Here is a 21,040-nt window from a genome sequence, read left to right as displayed (position 1 = left end):
AAACCGATTTCACGTCACGACCAGCGAAAGTCCGGCTTTGTGTCCTTACTAATTTGCTTTTTCTCCATGCATCGCATCGGTTCGATTACCGAAGTCCCCCGAGGCTACGTTTTGCGGTAAGTCATTTGTCAGGATGACCCATGTACCCACGGAAACGGAACGTAAGGTGTACGTACATAGAGGAACGAAGAAACAAAAAAATAGATACAGCGCGAGATAGAGAGAGAGAGAGAGAGAGAGAGAGAGAGAGAGAGAGAGAGAAAGAGAGAGAGAAAGAGAGAAAGAACGTTTCGAAACAACTCTTTTTATGTACACGGCCGCACCTCGCGTCAACACGCACAAGACAATTGTTTTTAGAGGTGGAACAATCGGTTTTTACTGTGAGAAGAGAAAGGTCCGAGAGCGGAGACAAAAGAAGAAAGCAAGACAGAGAATTGTTGCTGATGGAATTGCACGCAAACACTTTTTATATATGTATTAGTAATTGGTTAGAAATGTGGTAATATGTGCAACCCGAGTTACGGAACACATCCAGTAGAACGGACGATTCAATGTACAAGACAAGTTATGAATGAGTGCAATTCCATTGTGAGAGTACAAGTGTGATGCAAGACAGGCGCACTTAAAAGTCGGGAGACTCACCTTGTAGATCTCTTTCTATCCTAGCTGCTCTAACTTGTGGCAACGATCCATCATCTGGAAAAAAAAAATTATATCCGTGTTAGTCATTTCAGTAATGTGACTTGTTGACATTATTGTTACCAGTTGTGTGCATTCAAAAATGATGCGCAGCTTGTTCAACAAGAAAGTGTTCAAGAATTTAATAGCAGAAACCACTTAGCTCACGTGTGCATACGAAGAAAAAGAGGTGCGTAAATACAGAGGGATAGCAGATTGATATTTCACAAAAAGAATACGAATAGTAAAGGTGACTTCACTTGTCGTAATTTGTGCGGGAGCAAAAATTTTTGCATCCAGATGTTTTTGAGGGTTGATGTTTTTATTAGGCTACTGGAAATATACGCTAGAAAGTAATAATTAAGTCAGGAACTTTTGGTAAGAATACAAAACTCGTTTTAACGAAAATATCAAAGGTATTCTTTAAGTTTTGAAAGCGTCTACAAGCACGTTGAAATATCGAATCGTTCCATAAGTAATGTTGATCTACAATAACTGCATATATCATAAGTGATGTCATGAAACTTGCGGACGTAAGTTTTCCTCTCGCAAATTAAAAAATGTGTAGTGTGTCTGTGTGATTGCTGAGGAAAGAATGAAGCAGAGAGAGAGAGAGAGAGGGAGACAGGGAGAGAGAGAGAGGGGGAGAGAGAGAGAGAGGGAGGGAGGGAGAGAGAGAGGGAGAGGGAGAGAGAGGGAGAGAGAGGGGGAGAGAGGGAGAGGGAGAGGGAGAGGGAGAGAGAGAGAAAGAGACGAATGCATGATAGGATAATTGGCGAAAAGAGCGTGAGCAGGTGAAAGAGCGGGAGCGGAAGGATTATATGGACCGAAGTAAGGAGAGGATCAAACAGCGTAAGGAAATCGAGCTAGCATCGCATAATACATACATGAGAGGTTTTCGGATGTCCACCTCCAGTTGCTTTGGTTTTCGGATATGTTTTAGAGGACCGAAAAAAAAATGAGTTCTTTTATTTTCGCCCGTTTGCATACTTAGGGGTGCAACCACACTGCAAAGTTCATAAAAATAGATACAAAAACTCCTATTGTTAGTTTAAAAAATATTATAACATTGTGTTCAATAAAACTTGATATAAAACTTGACATAAATACTTGATACACACAAGTGATATACACCATGTTATAATATTCTTTTAACTTACAATAGGAATTTTTGTATCTCTTCTTATGCAATTCGAGGGTTGGTTTCACCCTCTCCAAATATGCGGGCCAAAATAAAGAACCCGTAGGTATTTGTTATTCTTCGGTCCTCTAAAACATATCCGAAATCCGAAGCAATTACATAAAGGCAGATACCTGAAAACCTCTCCTTGATGAAAATTAATAAAGTACACTATCGTAAAAAGACACAACGAAGGTATCGATAAGTTTGATTCCGCAAAGCTTTTCTTATAAGGGAATATAAGAAATAGCGGGAATAGGAAGGGCGACGCAGCGTCAAATTTCGGTAATTTTTACAAGGCCAATTTTAAAATGCCCATATTTTTGACAATTAGACCATGAAGAGGAAGGATAGAACTATATTCTGTTTTTTTTAAAGATTTTTAAAATCCCGCCCGTTGTTAAAAAACTGCATTTGTTGAAAATAATTGCACAAAAATGGTTAAAAAAAATTGTTTCTGAAACTGAAATAATTTTTTCTTAAAACTTCAATGCCTTTTCTACAAATCGCCGTAAACCTCATCTCCATCCGTTTACTACTTCCACAGTTATAATTTATTGAAAAAAAGTTAGCACTTACATTCAAACAACTGTAAAATCGACATTCTTCAAAATTGTCAAAAATCCTTCGAGATATGTTTATATATCCCTAAAGACTACAACATATTCAAATTTCAGCTACATCCGAAATGTTACTGCAAAAAGTGTCCGATTTCGCGTGGAATGTCCCAATAAAAAGGGAAATTCTTTGGTTCAAACTTGTGATAGAGCTGGAATAATGATTGGTTGTATAGTTTTTGCTTTTGATAACAAATTATATAAGAGAGTGAAAGACCTACATAAAGTACTTCAATCGAAATAACCTTACAACTATCTCACACTGTTTATCGAATCCAAACATTTTTTTTGACAGAAGTCACTCAATTTCAAATTTTTCATAAATTTCCGAAGAATTTCCTCTAGCATTCCTTCTTCCATGAACATAAAGGAATGCATTAGGCGGAGATTCTAGCATGTTTGTTTCATTTTAAACTACTTTATCAGTCTACAAGCATTCACTATTTATTCTCTGCTAATGGCGTTCTAATCTCTCGTGATCATCATTTATCACGATGGAAGAAGACTTCCTTCTGTTTCGTTAATGACGATATCTTTTCATGAAAGGTGCATGTACTTGCTGAAGCAAAAACTATTACCACTTTTTTACAGTTCAGCCATTGCGTGAACAATATTTAATATATTGGTCAGGGACTGCTAATGACTTCGAGGAGGAAACCAGTGGGTGGTGAAGGGAAGTTGTCGAAGGATGCGCCTTGTCCGAGAAGCTGCATTTGGTCATCGTTCACTTCCATCGATATCAAACAGTTAAACGCGTAGGAGAGTGCTATCTTACGACAGCGAACGAGCAAAAAAAAACAACTGTCTGCGAGAGTAGTATTTTTCTGAAGTCATCAACTTAAACAATTTAACGTTTAAGAAGGCCAAAGGTGGCGACTAAAGCGAAAGATATAAGAATTTGGTTACTATCTAAAAGAGATAGACCCTTCACAGATCCAGAAATTAAGGAAAATATTAATATTACACAGAAAGTTCCCATATTTACAAATACAATGAAGTAGAGGCCGGTATCAGCAGGATTGAATTGTCTAGTTGCAATTCGAAGATCACTTTTAAGATGACAAAATAAAATGGCACAATGGGCCAAGGAGCATCAAAATTGATCTACGTGGAAAAATGTTTTATTCTCTCTTTTGTCAAATGCATACGTAACAAGTGATTAAATACTTTTGAACAGTACTGTAGTTTGTGGCATGTCAGCGAGGTAAACCAGAAAGTAAATTCATTAAGCTACAGTCACTTGGTCGATTAATAATACCTGACATGAGAAGATTCTGTTGAAAGTAACAGTGTCAGTGTCAAGCCAGTCAATGAAGCAGCGGCTCCAATTAATATAATTTTCTATTTACGGAAAGCAGCATTGCATCATTAGAAGGGTAACTTTGCGGCGTTGAACGAAAATAAAGTTAACCTTTTTTTAAGAACCACCCGTCAGGACCTGGGACGTAAGAACATGCATTACTGCAAGGAACGTAACGGGGAACCTAAGAGCGTACAGCAGATTCAACATTAGAATATACAGTTTAATAATTACTACGCGAACATTACGGAAGAAAGCGGCCGCGTGTGTCCGAACAAATAAACGACAATTACTTCAATTACCGAGCAAACCATGGACTGAAATAATGAGGATGCTAAGTAATAGGTGGTGCCAGTCTGGATACATAATGATCACGGTAGCATGGTATTAACACCATTCGAGTGTTATTCACGCAGCAACAAAGTGCCGGCCTAGGATTTTAGAGTGAGACCTCGAATTCCACGGGGCGAGTAAGTAAACCAGCAAAGCGGGAAACGCGATGGAACGGTCGGCTATGAGGGAAATAGAGAGGACGTTACAATCGAGAAACGTTGTATACGGTATACGTATGGGAATGAAAGAAGAAGAAGTCCCCAGGTGTCGGCGATGCTGAAGATGTCGTCCGGAGGCCGCGACGTACAGTTATCTGACCGAGTCCTTTCTTCTCCTCGCGAGAATATTCCTCCCGGCGCGACGCGGCGTCTCGGCTCGTGCCACGTGCCCCACACCGGTAAAATTACTCGTGTCCGTGAAATGTTTACGCATCGATGGTGGGCTTCACGATACCTACTTCGAATCGCTCTGAACACGTGAGGAAAATCGGTTCGATTCGTTCCGAATATCATTTCGGTCTCAACATTTTTTTATATATCGATGGGTCTTGGTAATCTTGACAAGCCTTTTATTTATTTAGTGGTACCAATGAATGTGTAGGAACCTCATTCAGAATCAGAATGGCCAAAGTGCATATAGCTATATGTTCAGAATATTTTCAATTCTAGAGTTATCTGTAGTCAATAATAGACAAAGAACTCATTCAGACTTCGAAAACCCATCGTAGGCTTTCAAACTTCGTGAATGCCTGCAAAAGTGCGGTTAGACGAAACGAACGAATTCTCGGTCGCCCCCCACTTCGACCAAATTCAAGTCTGTGTTCCGTCTTACGGGTAAAGAGGGGGCTCAGAGACGTATATTAACCCTTAACTGGTATCCTGGGGTCGCTTGTGACCCCAAGCACCCAAAGTTCGGTATACAATTTTCGGTTGTCTAAGGCATCGCAAAGGTGGACAAGGGCAGAATTCAATCAGCGCTCTACTAGCAGGGTTCGTCTGCTTGATCGGGTCGTCGTTCGGACCACAAGCACGAACATATAAAAAATTCTCAATTTTTTGATCATCGTGCGGATCCGAGTTAACGCGCAACGAAGTAAATAGTCACCTAATATTAGTTTGGCGGGTGATAGGATCGTCCGGCTACACGCGTCCCGCAAGGTGAATGGGGCCTTACAACCCTGAAAGAAAAATCGAGTCTTTCACGCGCGTGTCGGTACGAACAGTCTGAACGAGTATTCGTTTACGCTCGGGAAGTAATTCGCCGAAAGGTGCGTTTAGACCAGACGAACGTAGGTCGGTGAAGTTGGCACCCCCCAATGCATTCGTTTGATCATCGATTTTTTCCAAAAATTCGCTGGGGGTGTTAACTTCACAGACCTATAATTCGCCCGTGCTCTAAACGAGCATTCGCTTATATTCTCTGCGAATATTCGCTCGCATTCGACGCGAACATCGTTCGATTGCAGTTTACACTGAATCTTAGAGCATATGGTAAATGGAGGTCTTATTGTCTAAGGTTGACTGCCTCGGAACTGTCGCCAACATCACGCGAGAGAGAAAGACATGCGCGAACTGGTGCGAGAGAGAGAAGTATAGAGGTCCCAATCGACCGTAATGCGCATGCGCCGTGCGAGCGAGAGCAGTATAGATTTAATTTAATTTATTAAATATTACGTGTATTTACTTACGAGTAATAGGAAGCCGATTCATCTCGGTTGCCGCACAGCAGGCAATATCGGTTTGGCATTCTTTAATTTCAACTCGATACATATAACCGTTTTTCAAAAGGTAGGTACGAGCGTAAACAACGATAATCATAGTAGCCGCGGATCGTCGCCAGCGATATTGGCGCATGCGCATTACTCTCGCTCGCACATGTCTTTCTCTCTCGCACGATATCGGCGCATGCGCATTACGGTCGATTGGGACCTATACACTTCTCTCGCTCGCACATGTCTTTCTCTCTCGCACCATGTTGGCGACAGTTTCAAGCTTTCAATGAGACCTTCATGCATATATGCTCTAAGCACTGAATGAGCGCGAATTTGGTCGAAGATTCATCGTATAAAAGAAGCTCAAACACTTTATGGAAAGTCACTCGAGATTTCAATACAGAGCAAAAATATTCTCAAAATTGTTTCGATATCACTGAATGTGCACTAGAAAATAGAAATGAGGAATTCAATGAGAAAGTAACTGACAATTCCAACAATACATAAGGCGAATGTCCCAATTTCTGCTCATTTCGTATTTTTCATATTATTATAAGCGTTACGTCTGTACTATAGTTGCAACAAAATAATTCTAAATTATTTGAACATTTAAGCGAGTGTTGCACAAGCTTGGGGCTAATCAAAGTGCAGCATAAGCAACGAAAAACTTTTAAAATGAGAGTCTCACGATTTTTCAACCGTGTTTTAGCTGATTGTGCTAGGATTCGATAATTGAGCAGAAAATAGTTTTTGCAGTAGAAATTCTTATTTAATAATAAAAACAGATACCGCATTGTGCTCTGAATGTAGATATTTTTTACTATTTTTGTTATTTTGTATATGTTTAAGTAGAAAACAGGTGATTAGGTTTAGAGTGAAGTGAATCACCGTCATGTCCGCATTTCTACTCACCGAAATTTTAGTAACATAACCTCACAATTCAACACATGCTGTAACCTCTACTTCTATACCAAGGCACTTTATTTTTTGTTTATCATTATTTTCTGCTTTACTGTTGTGTTATAAAACACCTCCATAAAAGATGTAACTTATTTTAACCTGAAAAGACAACATATGTGAGCAGAAGTGGTGATTAGAAATACGTACATCGCTATTTTCCGTGAGCAGAAATACGGACATTTAGAGCATTATATTTAATTACAAATTACTAGTAGTTAAACATCTTGAAATATCTTTCTTAAATGGTTTTCGACTAGTTGATTTATTATTAAAGAATTAATCAGTTACTCTGCAAATTTTGATCACAAACAAATTTTTTACACCTTTCTGACGAGTAATCTCTTAAATGAGCAGAAATTGGGACATTCACCTTAAGAACGCAAACAAGAGTGATTGACAGTACCAGCAAAAGTCAGGGATAATGCAAAGTTTCCTTTAGAAATCCGAAATTCGATTAAGGGGTCATGCTCAGTCAGGAGGCCGAAAAAAAGGTGGTCTTTGGAAATTTTTTACTCAGAAGCTACAACACATTTCTCAAAAAATCTGTTTTCCTTTTAAGGATTGCATCTAGTACCGTGCATCGTAATTTTTTTATTTCAAAATATTTATCAATAACTAAGTTATTGTCCATCACTCGAAGGTTCTCTAAAAAAAAATGCTTCTGCGGTGACCACTGCTGCTCAAAAGTCGATCATCTAAAATAAAAAATTCAAAAGAATATACTTACTATATTATATTGTCTAGTATTTGAACGAAGGATTTTTCGAAATATTGATTTGGGAAAAAATGGCTGTTTAAAGTAAAAGTTTCAATTTCTATCGTAAATCGTGCCTGATTTTCGTCAATTAAAAGAAAACTAAGCATCAGATAAAAAACCCTTCGTTCAAATACTAGATAATATAATATAATAAGTAAATTCTTTTGAATTTTTAGTTTAGATGATCGACTTTCGAGCAGCAGTGGTCACCGCAGAAGCCTTTTTTTTAGATAACTTAGTTATTAATATTTTTAAATAAAAAAATTACGATGCGCGGTACTAGATGTAATCCTTAAAATGAAAAAAGATTTTTTGAGAAATGTGGTACAGCTTTTGAGTAAAAAATTTCCAAAGACCACCCTTTTTTCGGCCTCCTGACTGAGCACGACCCCTTAAAAGTGTTTCGAAATTCCAACAGAAATTTGGCCATTGTCTCCAGTAAATGGGGAACGGATGTACCGTGTAAAAATACATGATCTTGACTTGTTTTTGTATGGTGTAGTACACCTGTGCGACCGGTGTCATTAAACGAGCACCATACACTGAAACCAACCGATCGAGGTGGATTCTTCCTACAGTGTTTCATTCATTCGTCATGCTCGATTTGTCGAGTTCATCGATTTCGTGGAATTTCGTTCGTCTTGAATGGCCGTCGACGTGACCCAGTTTGCCCTGCCACCTGTCTCGCCTGTTACTCTGCTATCCGTTACCTTTTGATGCTGTTGGGATTAGCTTTAGCCTTTATTAATTAAATGGAACTAACTCTAAAACTGCCTCATCAAATAATTTTCGGAATTAAGTTTTATAGGACCGATTTATGCAGTGTTACGTTTGTACACTTATTTTATTTCCTCGTCTCTGTTCAGTAATTCGTAATCTCTATGGAGTGACTTTTAGCATAACAAAGTCGACGTTATTATCATTACCATCTTGTTCTCAGCAGCTTTCTTCCCTCATTTATTCTCAGTTGTATTGTAGTGTAGTAAATAAGAACGGACGACCTTTATGTCTGTTATTGAAGTGATACGACGGAAATGTATTAAAACAAACTGGATGTCTAAAGCAGTACATACAGTTTTTCTAGGTTATGTTGATAATCTCAGCAGTGTTTCTCAATTCGGGCGCTGCCGCCACTCTGGGGGCGTTTAAATTATGTAGGGGTGGGAGGCATTAGGCATTAAGGAGTTATGCCTAGTCAGGCGGTCGAAAAGAGGCGAATATTTGTGAATTTTTTTTGAAGAAGCGGAATCGTATATTTTTACAGAACTTTTTGCGCTTAAAAGAGCAACATTTAAAGAATATTTGGTAATTTTTTCGTAGAAAAATATTTAGGTTTATAATAAAATAACAAGCGACATCCAAGAAGCATTTTTCAAAATTTGGTTTTGCGGTGAGCACTGCTATTTGGAACCAGATTATCTAAAATCAAAAAACAAAAAAGATTTCGTTAGTATATTAATGTATCCTCAGGTTGACGGAGAGAATTTTCCGAAATATTAAGTTAAAACAAAATGGCGGCTATTTAAAGTTGAAATCCTGATTTTTTCCTGCAAAAATCACGCGAGAAAATCAAGATTTCAAATTTAAATAGCTGCCATTTTGTTTTAAATTAATATTTCGGAAAATTCTCTCCGTCAACCTGAGGATACATTAATATACTAACGAAATCTTTTTTGTTTTTGGTTTTAGATAATCTGGTTCCGAATGGCAATGCTCACCGCAAAACCAAATTTTTAAAAATGCTTCTTGGATGTCGCTTGTTATTTTATTATAAACTTAAATATTTGTTTACGAAAAAATTACCAAATATTCTTTAAATGTTGCTCTTTTAAGCGCAAAAAGTCCTGTAAAAATATACGCTTCCGCTTCTTCAAAAAAAATTCACAAATATTCGCCTCATTTCGACCGCCTGACTAGGTACAACCCCTTAAAGGGACGGTCTGCGGGCGTTAGACATAAGGGTGTGGAAGTGGGGTTGATTAGGATTTTAACCCTTTCGTTACGAGCGCCGACTATAATCGGCACCCACGCGACGATCTGTGTGTACGAGCGCCGCCTTTAGTCGGCGTCACGGGACGAGCTGCCAATCCTAGCGTCGACATTAGTCAGCATCTCTGGTAGTTTAAAGAAAAAAAAAATTTTTATAGAAAAAAGCACTTTCGCGGAAATGTACGCCGTAACGAAAGGATTAATAACATGAGGTTGCACATGATTACCCAACAACGTTCATCAAGTGTGAAAAATTGTAAACGCATTTTTTATATCAATTATATCAATAATATTCGACGGACTGCAACTTTAGAATGCTTGGAATAATCGTAGCTGCCGGATACCCTGTGCATGGCAGGGGTCGGTTGGAATAATGTGATAGAACTAAGGGAGCGGTGCGTGGCCTGAAAAAGTTTTAGAAACACTGATCTCAGGTTCCGTAGAATATCTTTTATTTGAGGTGGTAGGCGAATTTCACACCTCCGATTTCACGCTTCACCGAGGTGAGAATCGATTAGTGTCACTTTCGTGAAGAGCCGGTGAGAAATGCGATGCTTGACTTTTCACTTCTTAATTAAGCTAGCGTTATCTTTGTTCGAAAGCCATCAAACGCACTGAAGCGTGATATTGGAGGTGTGAAATTCGCCTACCTCCCCGAGTAAAAGATATCCTTCGTACCCTGAGATTATCAACTGAACCGGGAACCATAAAATTTTATATAGCAAACAATAGTTTTCAAAAATTTTGATTTTTAAAGTCGGCACGTCCGCTGAAGAGCAAGCAACGGTAAGTTTGGCGCTCGGAAAGAGTTATGTATGTGCTACTGAAATTGTTAAGTTTCCTGTTTCACATTGTATCTCCATGAAAATGCTACCAATCGAGTCCTGAATTTTTTCTGATCAAAATGAGTCCAAACGCTAAGTTAATCGGACTATGTTTAACGATACAGGAGGCAAAATTAATTTACAGACTGTAGAGAGCATTCCTCTACAGCAGGAGTGTCGAACTTCCCCACTCCGAGAGCCGCACGAGTCGGGCCCCCGGTCAGCCGGTTCCCCCACTTATTTTTCTCCAGGCGTTGCACGAGACCCGGCAGGGAGAGAGTGCGGCACCCGGAGGAGAAATTCATCACAGTGAAGTAGGTGTGGAGGGGGCCGTTCTCCTACGGCTCTACGGAGCAGGCGAAGAGGAGAAGGAGCTACTGCGGCTCGCGAGCCGCTAGTTTGACACCCCTGCTCTACAGCATCGTTAAGAAGTCCGAATACCACCGTGGCTGGCATCATTTTCACCCGGATGTCATTCTTACAGAAATACAATATCTTCTCGCTATGGGACTGTGGCTCGGAGCGGGCTGCGAGCGCTTAGCGAGTAGCGGAGACGATTCCGAGGAGCCGATGGCGCAAGTGAGAGGAAATGAAAGCGAGCGAAGGTAGAGGAAATGAGAGGGAACGAAAGGGGATGAAAGCGTGCCCTCAGCAACACAGTGAAGGCCAACCTCGCTCAAATACTCCAAGAAATGGTGAGGATAGCGACGAGCGCTTACAGCACAGGGGCAAAAGCGAGCCCATAGCGAGAGAATATTATAGGTATAGTGAAAAACATACGAATTTTATTTTCAATTAATCCATAAATCATCATGCGAATCCAAGAACGTAGTGCCAAGGATAAATTACGTTAAATTACGTTTTCGAACATCGAGAATTGTGTAAACGAAATACATATGTGGGGGAGATAATTGCGCGTCCTCGACCGGGCAGGACTGTATTATATCGCAAGAAAGAGTTGCACGTTCTATCTGCCTTCTTTCTTGCATAATTAATACCGTTTGAACTAGTAACGCGGGTAATTGTTTCCTCCTGACCTACGATTACTGTTATCCCACTGAAAGTTGTATTCTAAAGGTTCGGGAACTCTTTGCATTTACACTTGAGTTCTTTTATTTCAACACTACAGTGTTCGCAATATCGCGGTAAACAGCTTGGAAACTATCTTTCGATATTACAGTGATCGCTTATGAAACTCCGGCGGCTTTGGATTGACTGATAACGTTGTATGACTTTGTTTTCCTCATAACGCTATCGATTCCCAGTATTTTGTAGCAGTAAAATTCTTATTTTTAAATGTAGATAACAAAAGCTGCAACGATTACACGAGCCTTGGTCTATTAAGTTTTCCAATTTACCAAACATTAGCATTGCCACGTGCAGACGACTACGTGTACAGTTATCTGAAGCTGATAGAATAAGACTGAACTAAAGCATCCTTCAAGAATAGTTACTTCTGAATGTAGTAACAGGTGCGGATTCTCTATCGAGCATTCCGAGTCAGGAAATGTTACGTCCACCTGCAGTAGAACATATGTACAGTTATCCCACATCTGTGATTTGATTAGAATTAAGTGAAGATCCTTAAAGGTCAACTTTGATTTCGTAATAAAGGGATAACGCTTCAAGCGTCGACCACACCAAGTTTATTAGAACTCAAACTGTCGAAAATTGACAGTGATCGAAGACTACCGGTTATCCAACGGTAGCCATTTCTTAGTATCCCACCAATCGAGACCGATGTACTCTCGCGGTTCGAGGTCATACTCTTCCAGGTGCATTGGGTCAGCTGGTCGGCTTCGTGTCGCCTTTCTTTCTTCGCCAGTCTGGCCTGAGGCCAACGGGGCCATTTTACCGTCAGTGCCAAGGGGATCATACTGTTACTCAATGATCAATAACAATGGCGCTTGCCTATCCTGTTTCGTCCTTTTCTTATTGATCCAATTTAATGAGCAATATGTCGTATCGACAATAAGCAAACGGTGTGATCTAGGTCAGTCATACTTCAAGGCCAGGCCACTCCGATAAGGGAGTCGGCTTGGTACCAGGGGGCTGCCACTCTCATTTGCGATTTTGGAACAGTGTTTCAACTGCCATCTAGGCAGGTCCAATTTTTTCGAACTAAAATTCAATATGGCCGTGATCACGTGTTCATGATTCATCTGTAAAGGCTGGAACAGGCACATCAATCCTATCAACAATCCTGTCGAAAAATAAGTTTTATAAAATCAGTTTGACAGTAAAAGGTATGTATATAGCTGAATATATATTTTTAATGTAGTATATGTCATGGCATAGCTCTATAAAAAACATTATAATTTAAAAAGATATTCTACATATACTACATTAAAAATATATATTCACCTATATACATACCTGTTACTGTCAAACTGATTTTATAAAACTTATTTTTCGATAGGATTGTCTGGGTTTCGTACGTTACTAGATCGCGTCAATCAACAATTCAGAAATGCCATGAAATGCATATCAATGGCGTATACAGTTAAGGCTGGTTCAGACACGTCCAGTGTTTTAGTCGAGTAGCAAGTAATTTAGTAATTTACCGTGTGCGGGCACTAAAATTTAATTGAGTAGTTTAATAAAACAATGATAAATTACTAAATTACTCGCTACTCGACTAAATTACTGGACGTGTCTGTTCCAGCCTGATGAATCATGAACACGTGATCACGGCCATATTGAATTTTAGTTCGAAAAAATTGGAACTGCCTAGGTGGCAGTTGAAACACTGTTCCAAAATCGCAAATCAGAGTGGCAGCCCCCTGCTTGGTACCTAAGAAATGGGGACTTGGGGTCCTTAAATTACGTAAGGTTACTTTTGTCGATTTCTCACCCCCTCGCTCTACCAGTATAAGAATTCGTAAGATTTTATATTCCAACCCCCTCCTTACGTAATATTTTTTGCATTGCATATTTTTCAGTTATTGAAATTCTTTTAACGGATTATATTTTTATATAATTCTTTTTTTAGGCTGCTCATATGGAAAGTGAAATTAAAAAATGTTACATATAGCGTTACCTGACTTCCTCTCCCCCCGCCCCCTTGTATATCTGTATTAAACGTTATCATGTAAAACCGAGCAACCCCCGTTACACAAAAGTGTAACAATATTTACTTTTGCATAGACTTTTACACTGAATGTAATGGTGCAAAAATCAAGTTTTGGAAAAAAGTAATTATTTTTTTTTAAAAAATTGAACACATAATCAGGTCGGAAAATTCATACCCTTATTTGTCGCAAATCCTTTCGAGAATATAAAATCTAAATTTCAGCTCGATAGCTTCATTTCTACGGAAGTTATAAAGTTATTTTGAAAAACAAATTTTGTTCCTTTAACGATGCTTGGTGTAGACGCTAAAATAATCGTAGTTCATGTCAAGAAATAGCATCGGATAGCTAATTGGCGGGTTTGGAACTTTGAATTTCAAGTAACTGTAACTTCTTATTGTAGCATTATAAAAGAATTTTACCTGTTTTAAAAACCACCAGCCCTGTACGTTGAACTTTCTTTCATGCCGTTACACACACTGATCACACAATATTACTGTTTCACAAACTTTGTTCTCGAACATGGAGGAAAATATTTTTTAAAAAATTTAGTTTCATAACATAGCATAGCTTAGCTTAGCTTAGCTTAGCTTAGCTTAGCTTAGCTTCTCGGTGGATTCCCGGCTTTAGTTCTACGGAGAAAGTATTCGATCGTGGGAACAGGTACCTAATAGTGGTATCAACACTCGACAACGTTCATTTCATAGAAAAATCGCTACGAACTCGGTGTAACTACTGGTTTTCCCCGAGATACGCATACGCGCTGTGAATTATCCGCACGTAAAAGGCGGTTTGCGCAAATGTAATGTTGTCGACGGGTCGCACGATATCTATTTGCTTGTGGGGTCCGTTAAGAACGATCATTGTGGTGTTTCAAGATTGTTTCACGGTAATCTGAACGGCGTTAAATCGATTCGAATCGGGTAACACGCGTCTGAATGGAAATTAGGCCAGCAAGCAGAAATGGCTGTTGCTACAGCAATGGATTTACCGAGGGATCTTTGTTTCTTCTAGAAATGGCATTGAACTTTGCTCAATCGGGGAAAATTTTCAATTTTCCAGAAAGTATCCGTGTTTTCAAGTGAAGTTCATTATTCGTTTCATAGAAAGCTGTAAAATTGTGCATCACTAGAAAAGATTTATTTCACGGTTTAAGGCTCACCAACGCCACATGATTATTTATGTAGACTTTCGTCTGAGATTTTTTGTGTCAAACTTGTGGAATGTACATTACAAAAGTTGTCGGGAAAATAAATGTAAAGCACCCCCTCAGTCGCCCGATCTTATCCTGATGGAACATGTTTGAAAAGAAATAAACTCTATAATGTGCAAGTTACGGAAAGAATGGAAAAATATTTCACTTTCTTTTACAAAGAAATTGGTTGAATCTATGCCACGATGTCTACAGGCTGTCATTCACGTCAACGGATATGCGAAAATACACTAATATACTTACTACTTTGTTACTGAAAATATATAAATAGTGAAAATACCGTAAACTGGGGTGACTTTGCCCGCGCTGGGGTGACATTGCCCACTTTTCGGAAAAACTTCATTATATTTTATTGTGAAGTAATTAGAACATATGGTGTTTTGTAATTGATAGCTATAACTTCTCCAAGTTCAAACGAAAAAAAACAATACCGAATTCAATCATATGGTAATTTTTCAGTCAGAGTAAAAAAAGTGGGCAAAGTCACACCGGCGGGCAAACTCACCCCAGTTTACGGTACGCCAAACCGCGAAAATGAACCAGCGCTGTCGGCATTACTGCTGCGTGAACCTGTATCTACAAGCGCCTCCTGCGTGTGCGTGCGAGCATACGCTAAAGCGCGCTGAGCTGACTCACAAGGGGACCTTCAGGTTTGGTAATTTCAGGAAATTTTGAAACATAGTGTACTTGAAGGTCTTCACTCGGACATTAATTTCTCAAAGCTGTAAGGCGCGCTTTTTAGCCAAATTCGAGAAAATCGACTTTGAAAAATTCTGAGGTCCCTTATATACGGGGTGTTCCTCTACCTACGGTCGATACCCTAAGATGTGATTATACAGGCAAAATAAGACAAAAATGAAAAGTGACGAAATTGCGGTAATGGCTTCGTTTTCGAGAAAATTGACTTTGAATTTCACCTAAATACGGGTGCATTGTAGGCGCGTGCCCTTCAAGCGTGCCCTTCTCAAGCGTGCCCTTCAAGCGTGCCCCTCAAGCGCCTACAATGCACGCGTATTTAGGTGAAATTCAAAGTCAATTTTCTCGAAAACGAAGCCATTACCGCAATTTCGTCACTTTTGATTTTCGTCTTATTTTTGCCTGTACAATCATCCCCTAGAGTATCGACCGTAGGTAGAGGAACATCTTATATACACATAAGCGGCCTCAGAATTGTTCAAAGCGCGCACATTAATTTCTCAAAGCAGTAAGCTTACTGCTTTGAGAAATTAATGTCCGAGTGAAGACCTTCAAGTACACTAAGTACCCAAATTTTCTGAAATTGCCAAACCTGAAGGTCCCCTTGTCAGCTTTAAACTCTGCGCCCCGGAACTTGGACCGCTAATATTCAACTGCTAATATCTCGAGAACAAAGCCTCGGATCCCAAAACGGTAGAGGACTTTTCGATGTCTTCTCGCAACAGGATGTTGCATGTTCCGGATTGTCCCTGAATTTTAGGACAGCCTGTATATGCACTGCTAGAACACAACGTTATATTGACGCGGCCGCAAAATGTGTCGTGCCAATTTTTCCAAACAATTAGTTGCACCTTCGAGAAACGCGTTAAATGCATATAGGTGTAGGCAAGTATATAGTACAAGCGAGCGGTCGCGCACGTGCTCACTGGGTCGTTAAAAATGCGGCATTCTTGTTTTTCAAGTGACATTTCCGCTGCAGCCACGTGAGAAATTAAACGGCACCGAGTTCGTACGACAATTTAAAAATTTGCCAGGATCGATTGGAAATGGATGCCACGATAAACGAAAGGAGAACCCTGGAAAGCCTTGCCGTCACGTTTCGACCTTTAAGAATGGCGACAGTGGCTCTCACGACCAACTGAACCGTGACTCGTTAATAACCGACGATGGAACCCACGTGCGCGCAATTTACATACTTGCACGAGGATTGAGAATCGCTGGTGGAAACGAAAGTTTCTTCCAATTAGGTGTTTGATTATGCGTTCTACGGCTTCAAGAGATGCCATGAAACCAGAGTTTATGGAAGCTCCGCGGAAAATGAAGAATGTCTTCCTGGTGTTATCGCAAATTAGAGAAAGCCTATAACAGGAAATTCTCGTGGCTCCGTGATTTCCTTGGAATGCACGATTGCCTGTTGATTGTGTGTGAATTATTGTTGTACCTAATATGAATATTGATATTAACATTTTATGCATCCTATGTGTACATTAAATAACACCTCTTTGGTTTAAAATGTTTAAAAATTCGAGCAGAACAAAATGCACGAATTTTTCCCAATTACTCAACGTCCAGTAGGTATGTACTTATTGAAATGGATCAAAATATTTCAATGAACATAAGTTTATGGTCCAACTCCTTCAATGCAAGAAGCGATAGAGTAGAGCGAGGTAAAAGTTCGCAGCGGGTAAAAGTTTGCACCACGCGAATTTCATTGTTTGAGTTGTGGCAGTTGCCAATGGTGATTGACAGTCAATTGTCAATCAAGGTAGAATCATCAGTGTCGAATTGTGTAGCTGTGCTTCGGTTTATTATCGTACAATAAGGTAAGTACTGAATTCGTTAGTTCTGATATAATATTCTCATTTTTAAGAATCAATACAGTATTTGCTCGTTAACGGCTCGCTGGTGGGGACCGGCGTTGAGCCCATATCGTGAACGGAGCCCTAATTCCGAGTATTCGTTTCTCGCTTCTTTCTGGCCGAAGGGGAGAGCGAGATGGAACACTGCGTGCGCGATGGTCGCAAGCGCTTACCGTGAGCACGAAAACCGCTTCGCAAAATCTTGACGCAGGCCCGGCTCACGGTAAGCGCTTGCGACCATCGCGCACGCCCGTCGCGCACATAAAGGACAGAGTGTCAGGCGTCCGAAAGACGAAGCGAGACAAAACATCAACGCGTCGTCTGTCTCGTAGCGTCCTCGCTCGCTCTCGCCTTCGTCGGACAAGAGTGAGACAGAAGTGGTGGGGATAGCGAAAAGTCCGTATCGCGTACACCAAACCGAGCCCGTAACGAGGAAATACTGTATTGTTGCGCCGGGGCGTTTTCACCGCAGGCCACCCCGACGCAAAGGAGTGGAAGAATAATTAAACGGAAGCACACACGACTGAACTATATTGTTACACAGGGCAATATCGGTTACAAAAGTGCGACCCGTACGTCCGAACGCAATGGCGTTCGGTACAAGACCTCCTCTGCCTCCCCGACCTCTCGATCGTCCTCTTGAAGGGGGCCGACCTTCTTCTATCTTCAGCTGCGAACACCAGCAGGCCATGCACGGGCCTATACCCGGTGCTCGCAACAGTATTATACTTTAAATTGATTATAGCAGCGCTGTCCAGCGTAGGGGCCCCTCACGCGCCTGCTTCCCCTTCCATGCTTTCTTTCGCGCAGCGTGCCTTCCGTTGCCAAGGAGACCGCGCGACGCTACGCTTCGCGGTTAGCGTAGCGCGGTATCCCTGACAACGCGGACGAGAGTGGGAGAACCCCAAGCTCCCGCGGGAGCGAACTTGGACAGCGCTGGATTATAGGATATTATCCTATAATTTATATTGCTATAAACTGATCAGTACTGCCTTACTTCTCTTTATTTTCATAAGATTGTTATTAGGAATGACAAATAATATTGAATACTATTATCGAAGAGTGGAGCCAATGGTTTCCCATGGCGACCTACAAACTTCATCACGTATCTCACAAGAAAAATAAATTCCACAAATTATTGCATCAGTTCTATTTCCCATAACATCGAAAATATTCGTTTTCCGAATTAATTTTCCCAGAAACGAAATCGTTATGCGCGTACATATTTATATGTACACAGTCGCGCGTTTATCAGTTGTATTGTGATTGCAATCGTACCTTTGTGTTATTTTGTCGCGTAACCGAATCAGGCGAATGAGCCGTGATGGAGTCTAGACCAGTGGGTAGAGTACTGTTGTTGGTAAACGCGATATTACGAATCGGCAATAACAATGGTGCCTATCACTGAGAACCACGGGTGATAACGAGCTGTGTACGGTGCATGACCGCTGCCACGTGACCGACAGCGTGTCAGGGAGTCAGGCAAACGGATAGACAGACGGATACGTGGTTCCTTCGGCCGAGTAAGAACCACTTCTTATATTTTTCTACCGAGCGACAATTTGCGTCACAACACGCCCCGAGAATGGAATCGACCTCATTGCAGTCGGCCCATTTATTGGGGCAACGAGAAGGTAGCCTCGCCATAGCCTTTTCATGTATTTCTACTTTCAATTTGAGGTTTGCTGGTCACGGTACCAATCGTTGATATTCTTGGCGGATCCTCATAAATAGATTAGAACATGACGATAGTTTGGTAACTCTGGACACCTTGGGGTATGGTGTGCTTCAAATTGACCGTTCCAGGAATTTGTTGATACAGTCCTTGTATTCAATCTTGTATTCTTTATTATTATAAAGGAATCGTATTCGAGAGTAACTGTGAATTTTAAAAAGAATTTTACAAGTGAAAGAAGTAGGTTTGATAAATATTAGTGGTAGCATCAAGAGACGTTATACGGTGTAGGGGAGACCGGGTATGCTTGTCGCATGGGTAGGTTGTCACAGCGGCTATAACAAAGAAACTATAAATAATAGGAATGTACTAATAACACAGTTCGACAACCATCTGGACTTGTAACATATACACCACCAAAATGGCCGGCAAAGTATTCCAATTCTTAGGTGGCCACTATGATGGCCAGCCACCTAAAGATTAACAGCTCGCATTGAAGTCAAATTGAAAGTTTCTAGCCTAGAGGAAGTCTTATTTCCGGATATATTTTTTCAGGTTTTTGAAAATATGATTTTGAAGCGATATTTGAAGAATAGGGATGTACTAATAACACAGTTCGACAGCTATCTGGACTTGTAACATTCAATAGCCGTTTCTTATAGGTTTTCGTGCGCTGAAAACGAATCTGCAAACCGTTTGTCGCCATCACCTTCAGTTTTTCAATTTATTTCCATTTGAACTAAGGGTCTAGGAGAAAATGTGACTACTCCACGCGATTCAGCAGACATTTTTCCTTCGGACAGCATAAACAGAAGTGGTAAGTCACGTTTTGTTTTCAATAGAGAAGCGAAATAGTTTGGCAAAACGTGCGGCGCTGACAGTGGTTCTTTGAAAGAGAGTTTTAAGCTTTTTTCAATAAATTGAAATTGTTGAACTAACAAACTGATAGAAATGAGTTTTTGGGTGCTTACAGTGGATACACAAGGGTACCTAATAAAAATTATTTCTGTTAAAAAAGATTTTTTTAACCATTTACTTTGCAATTGTTCTTAATAAATGCAATTTTGTAATAGCAGGTCAATAATCCTATTGCTCCATACGGACCAATTTCATAAAATACGGACATTTTAAAATTGACCACATGAAAATTAATTGAATTTAACGGTGCGTGGGACCACACCGGGCTCGACTGGCCCAGCCGTGCATTATAGAGGGTGTTCGACTACTACTGGGAGAAAATTTAAATAGTGTTTCTAGACACTCAAGTGAGACGAAAATCAAGAATAATGATATTGCGGTTGAGGCTTCGCTTGTTAGTTATAACTTATAAGCGTTTAAAGATTGCGTATATTCCGCCCAAAAGCTGGCAACCCACATGCGTCGGTGTGGCGCGGGTGAAACTAGGAGAAGGGTCAAGCAGTGGTGGTTGTAGCCACTGTCGCGCGGGGTCACTTAACTCAGAAAATTGGCAACATGGCCACACGATTCTGACATTTCTGACACTTCATAAAAAATTGTAGGGTATATAGCTGAATTACACTAAATCTGCCTACTCGTTGAAATCTATTCTTTCCATTGTACCCATCTTGATTAACACAAGCATAATTTTCTGCAAAATCTCTGACGACAACACACTCATCAGGCCCTAAACTTTATTTCTGAATATTTTAAATAACTGCTCTGATTTTTTGCAATTTCAGTATTACTCTTATTACGGAATAGATATTGTTTAAAGCATGACAACTTTCTCATTATTTCAGACTGTAATGAACATGACATTCATTTACACCAATGAAGCTGATTAAATTTTTTAAAGAAACGCACAGCATTGGTATTAAGAAAATCAAGCATTTTTTTGATGGGGCTTCATCACAATATAGGAATAAATATTATTTGCCGAATCTCAGCTTCTATTTCGAAGATTTTGGAACTAACGCCGAGTGGCATTATTTTACACCACAGCAATTGTGTGATTGGGCTAACATTCAAAAAATTAATTTTCCATTCAGATCGGTAGAAGAATATAATAAACATTCAAGATTATTAATAGGAAGACGTGGACTTGCTAAAACAATTTGTGCACTGTGCATTAATACCAACGGATATAGTGTCTCATTTAATGGCTAAAGTCTATTCATACAGTGAAAAGTCAACAATATAATTAAGACTATATTTCA

At 40.0% G+C, this 21,040-nt stretch overlaps 1 protein-coding gene across 1 annotated transcript in view; it reads right to left on the bottom strand.

Annotated features, from left to right (window-relative positions):
- The window catches only part of LOC143371201 (uncharacterized), a 184,311-nt gene that overhangs the window by 43,298 nt on the left and 119,973 nt on the right, over nt 1-21,040 (bottom strand). The window contains exon 2 of the mRNA XM_076816152.1: nt 643-696. Within this exon, the coding sequence (XP_076672267.1) occupies nt 643-696 (54 nt within the window). The remainder of the gene's footprint in view (nt 1-642; nt 697-21,040) is intronic.

The sequence above is a fragment of the Andrena cerasifolii genome, chromosome 7, assembly GCF_050908995.1.
Source record: "Andrena cerasifolii isolate SP2316 chromosome 7, iyAndCera1_principal, whole genome shotgun sequence".
In the NCBI taxonomy this organism is placed as follows: Eukaryota; Metazoa; Arthropoda; class Insecta; order Hymenoptera; family Andrenidae; genus Andrena; species Andrena cerasifolii.
The sequence above is the reverse complement of the archived record's forward strand: the minus strand, read 5'-3'. Positions and strand labels throughout refer to the sequence as shown.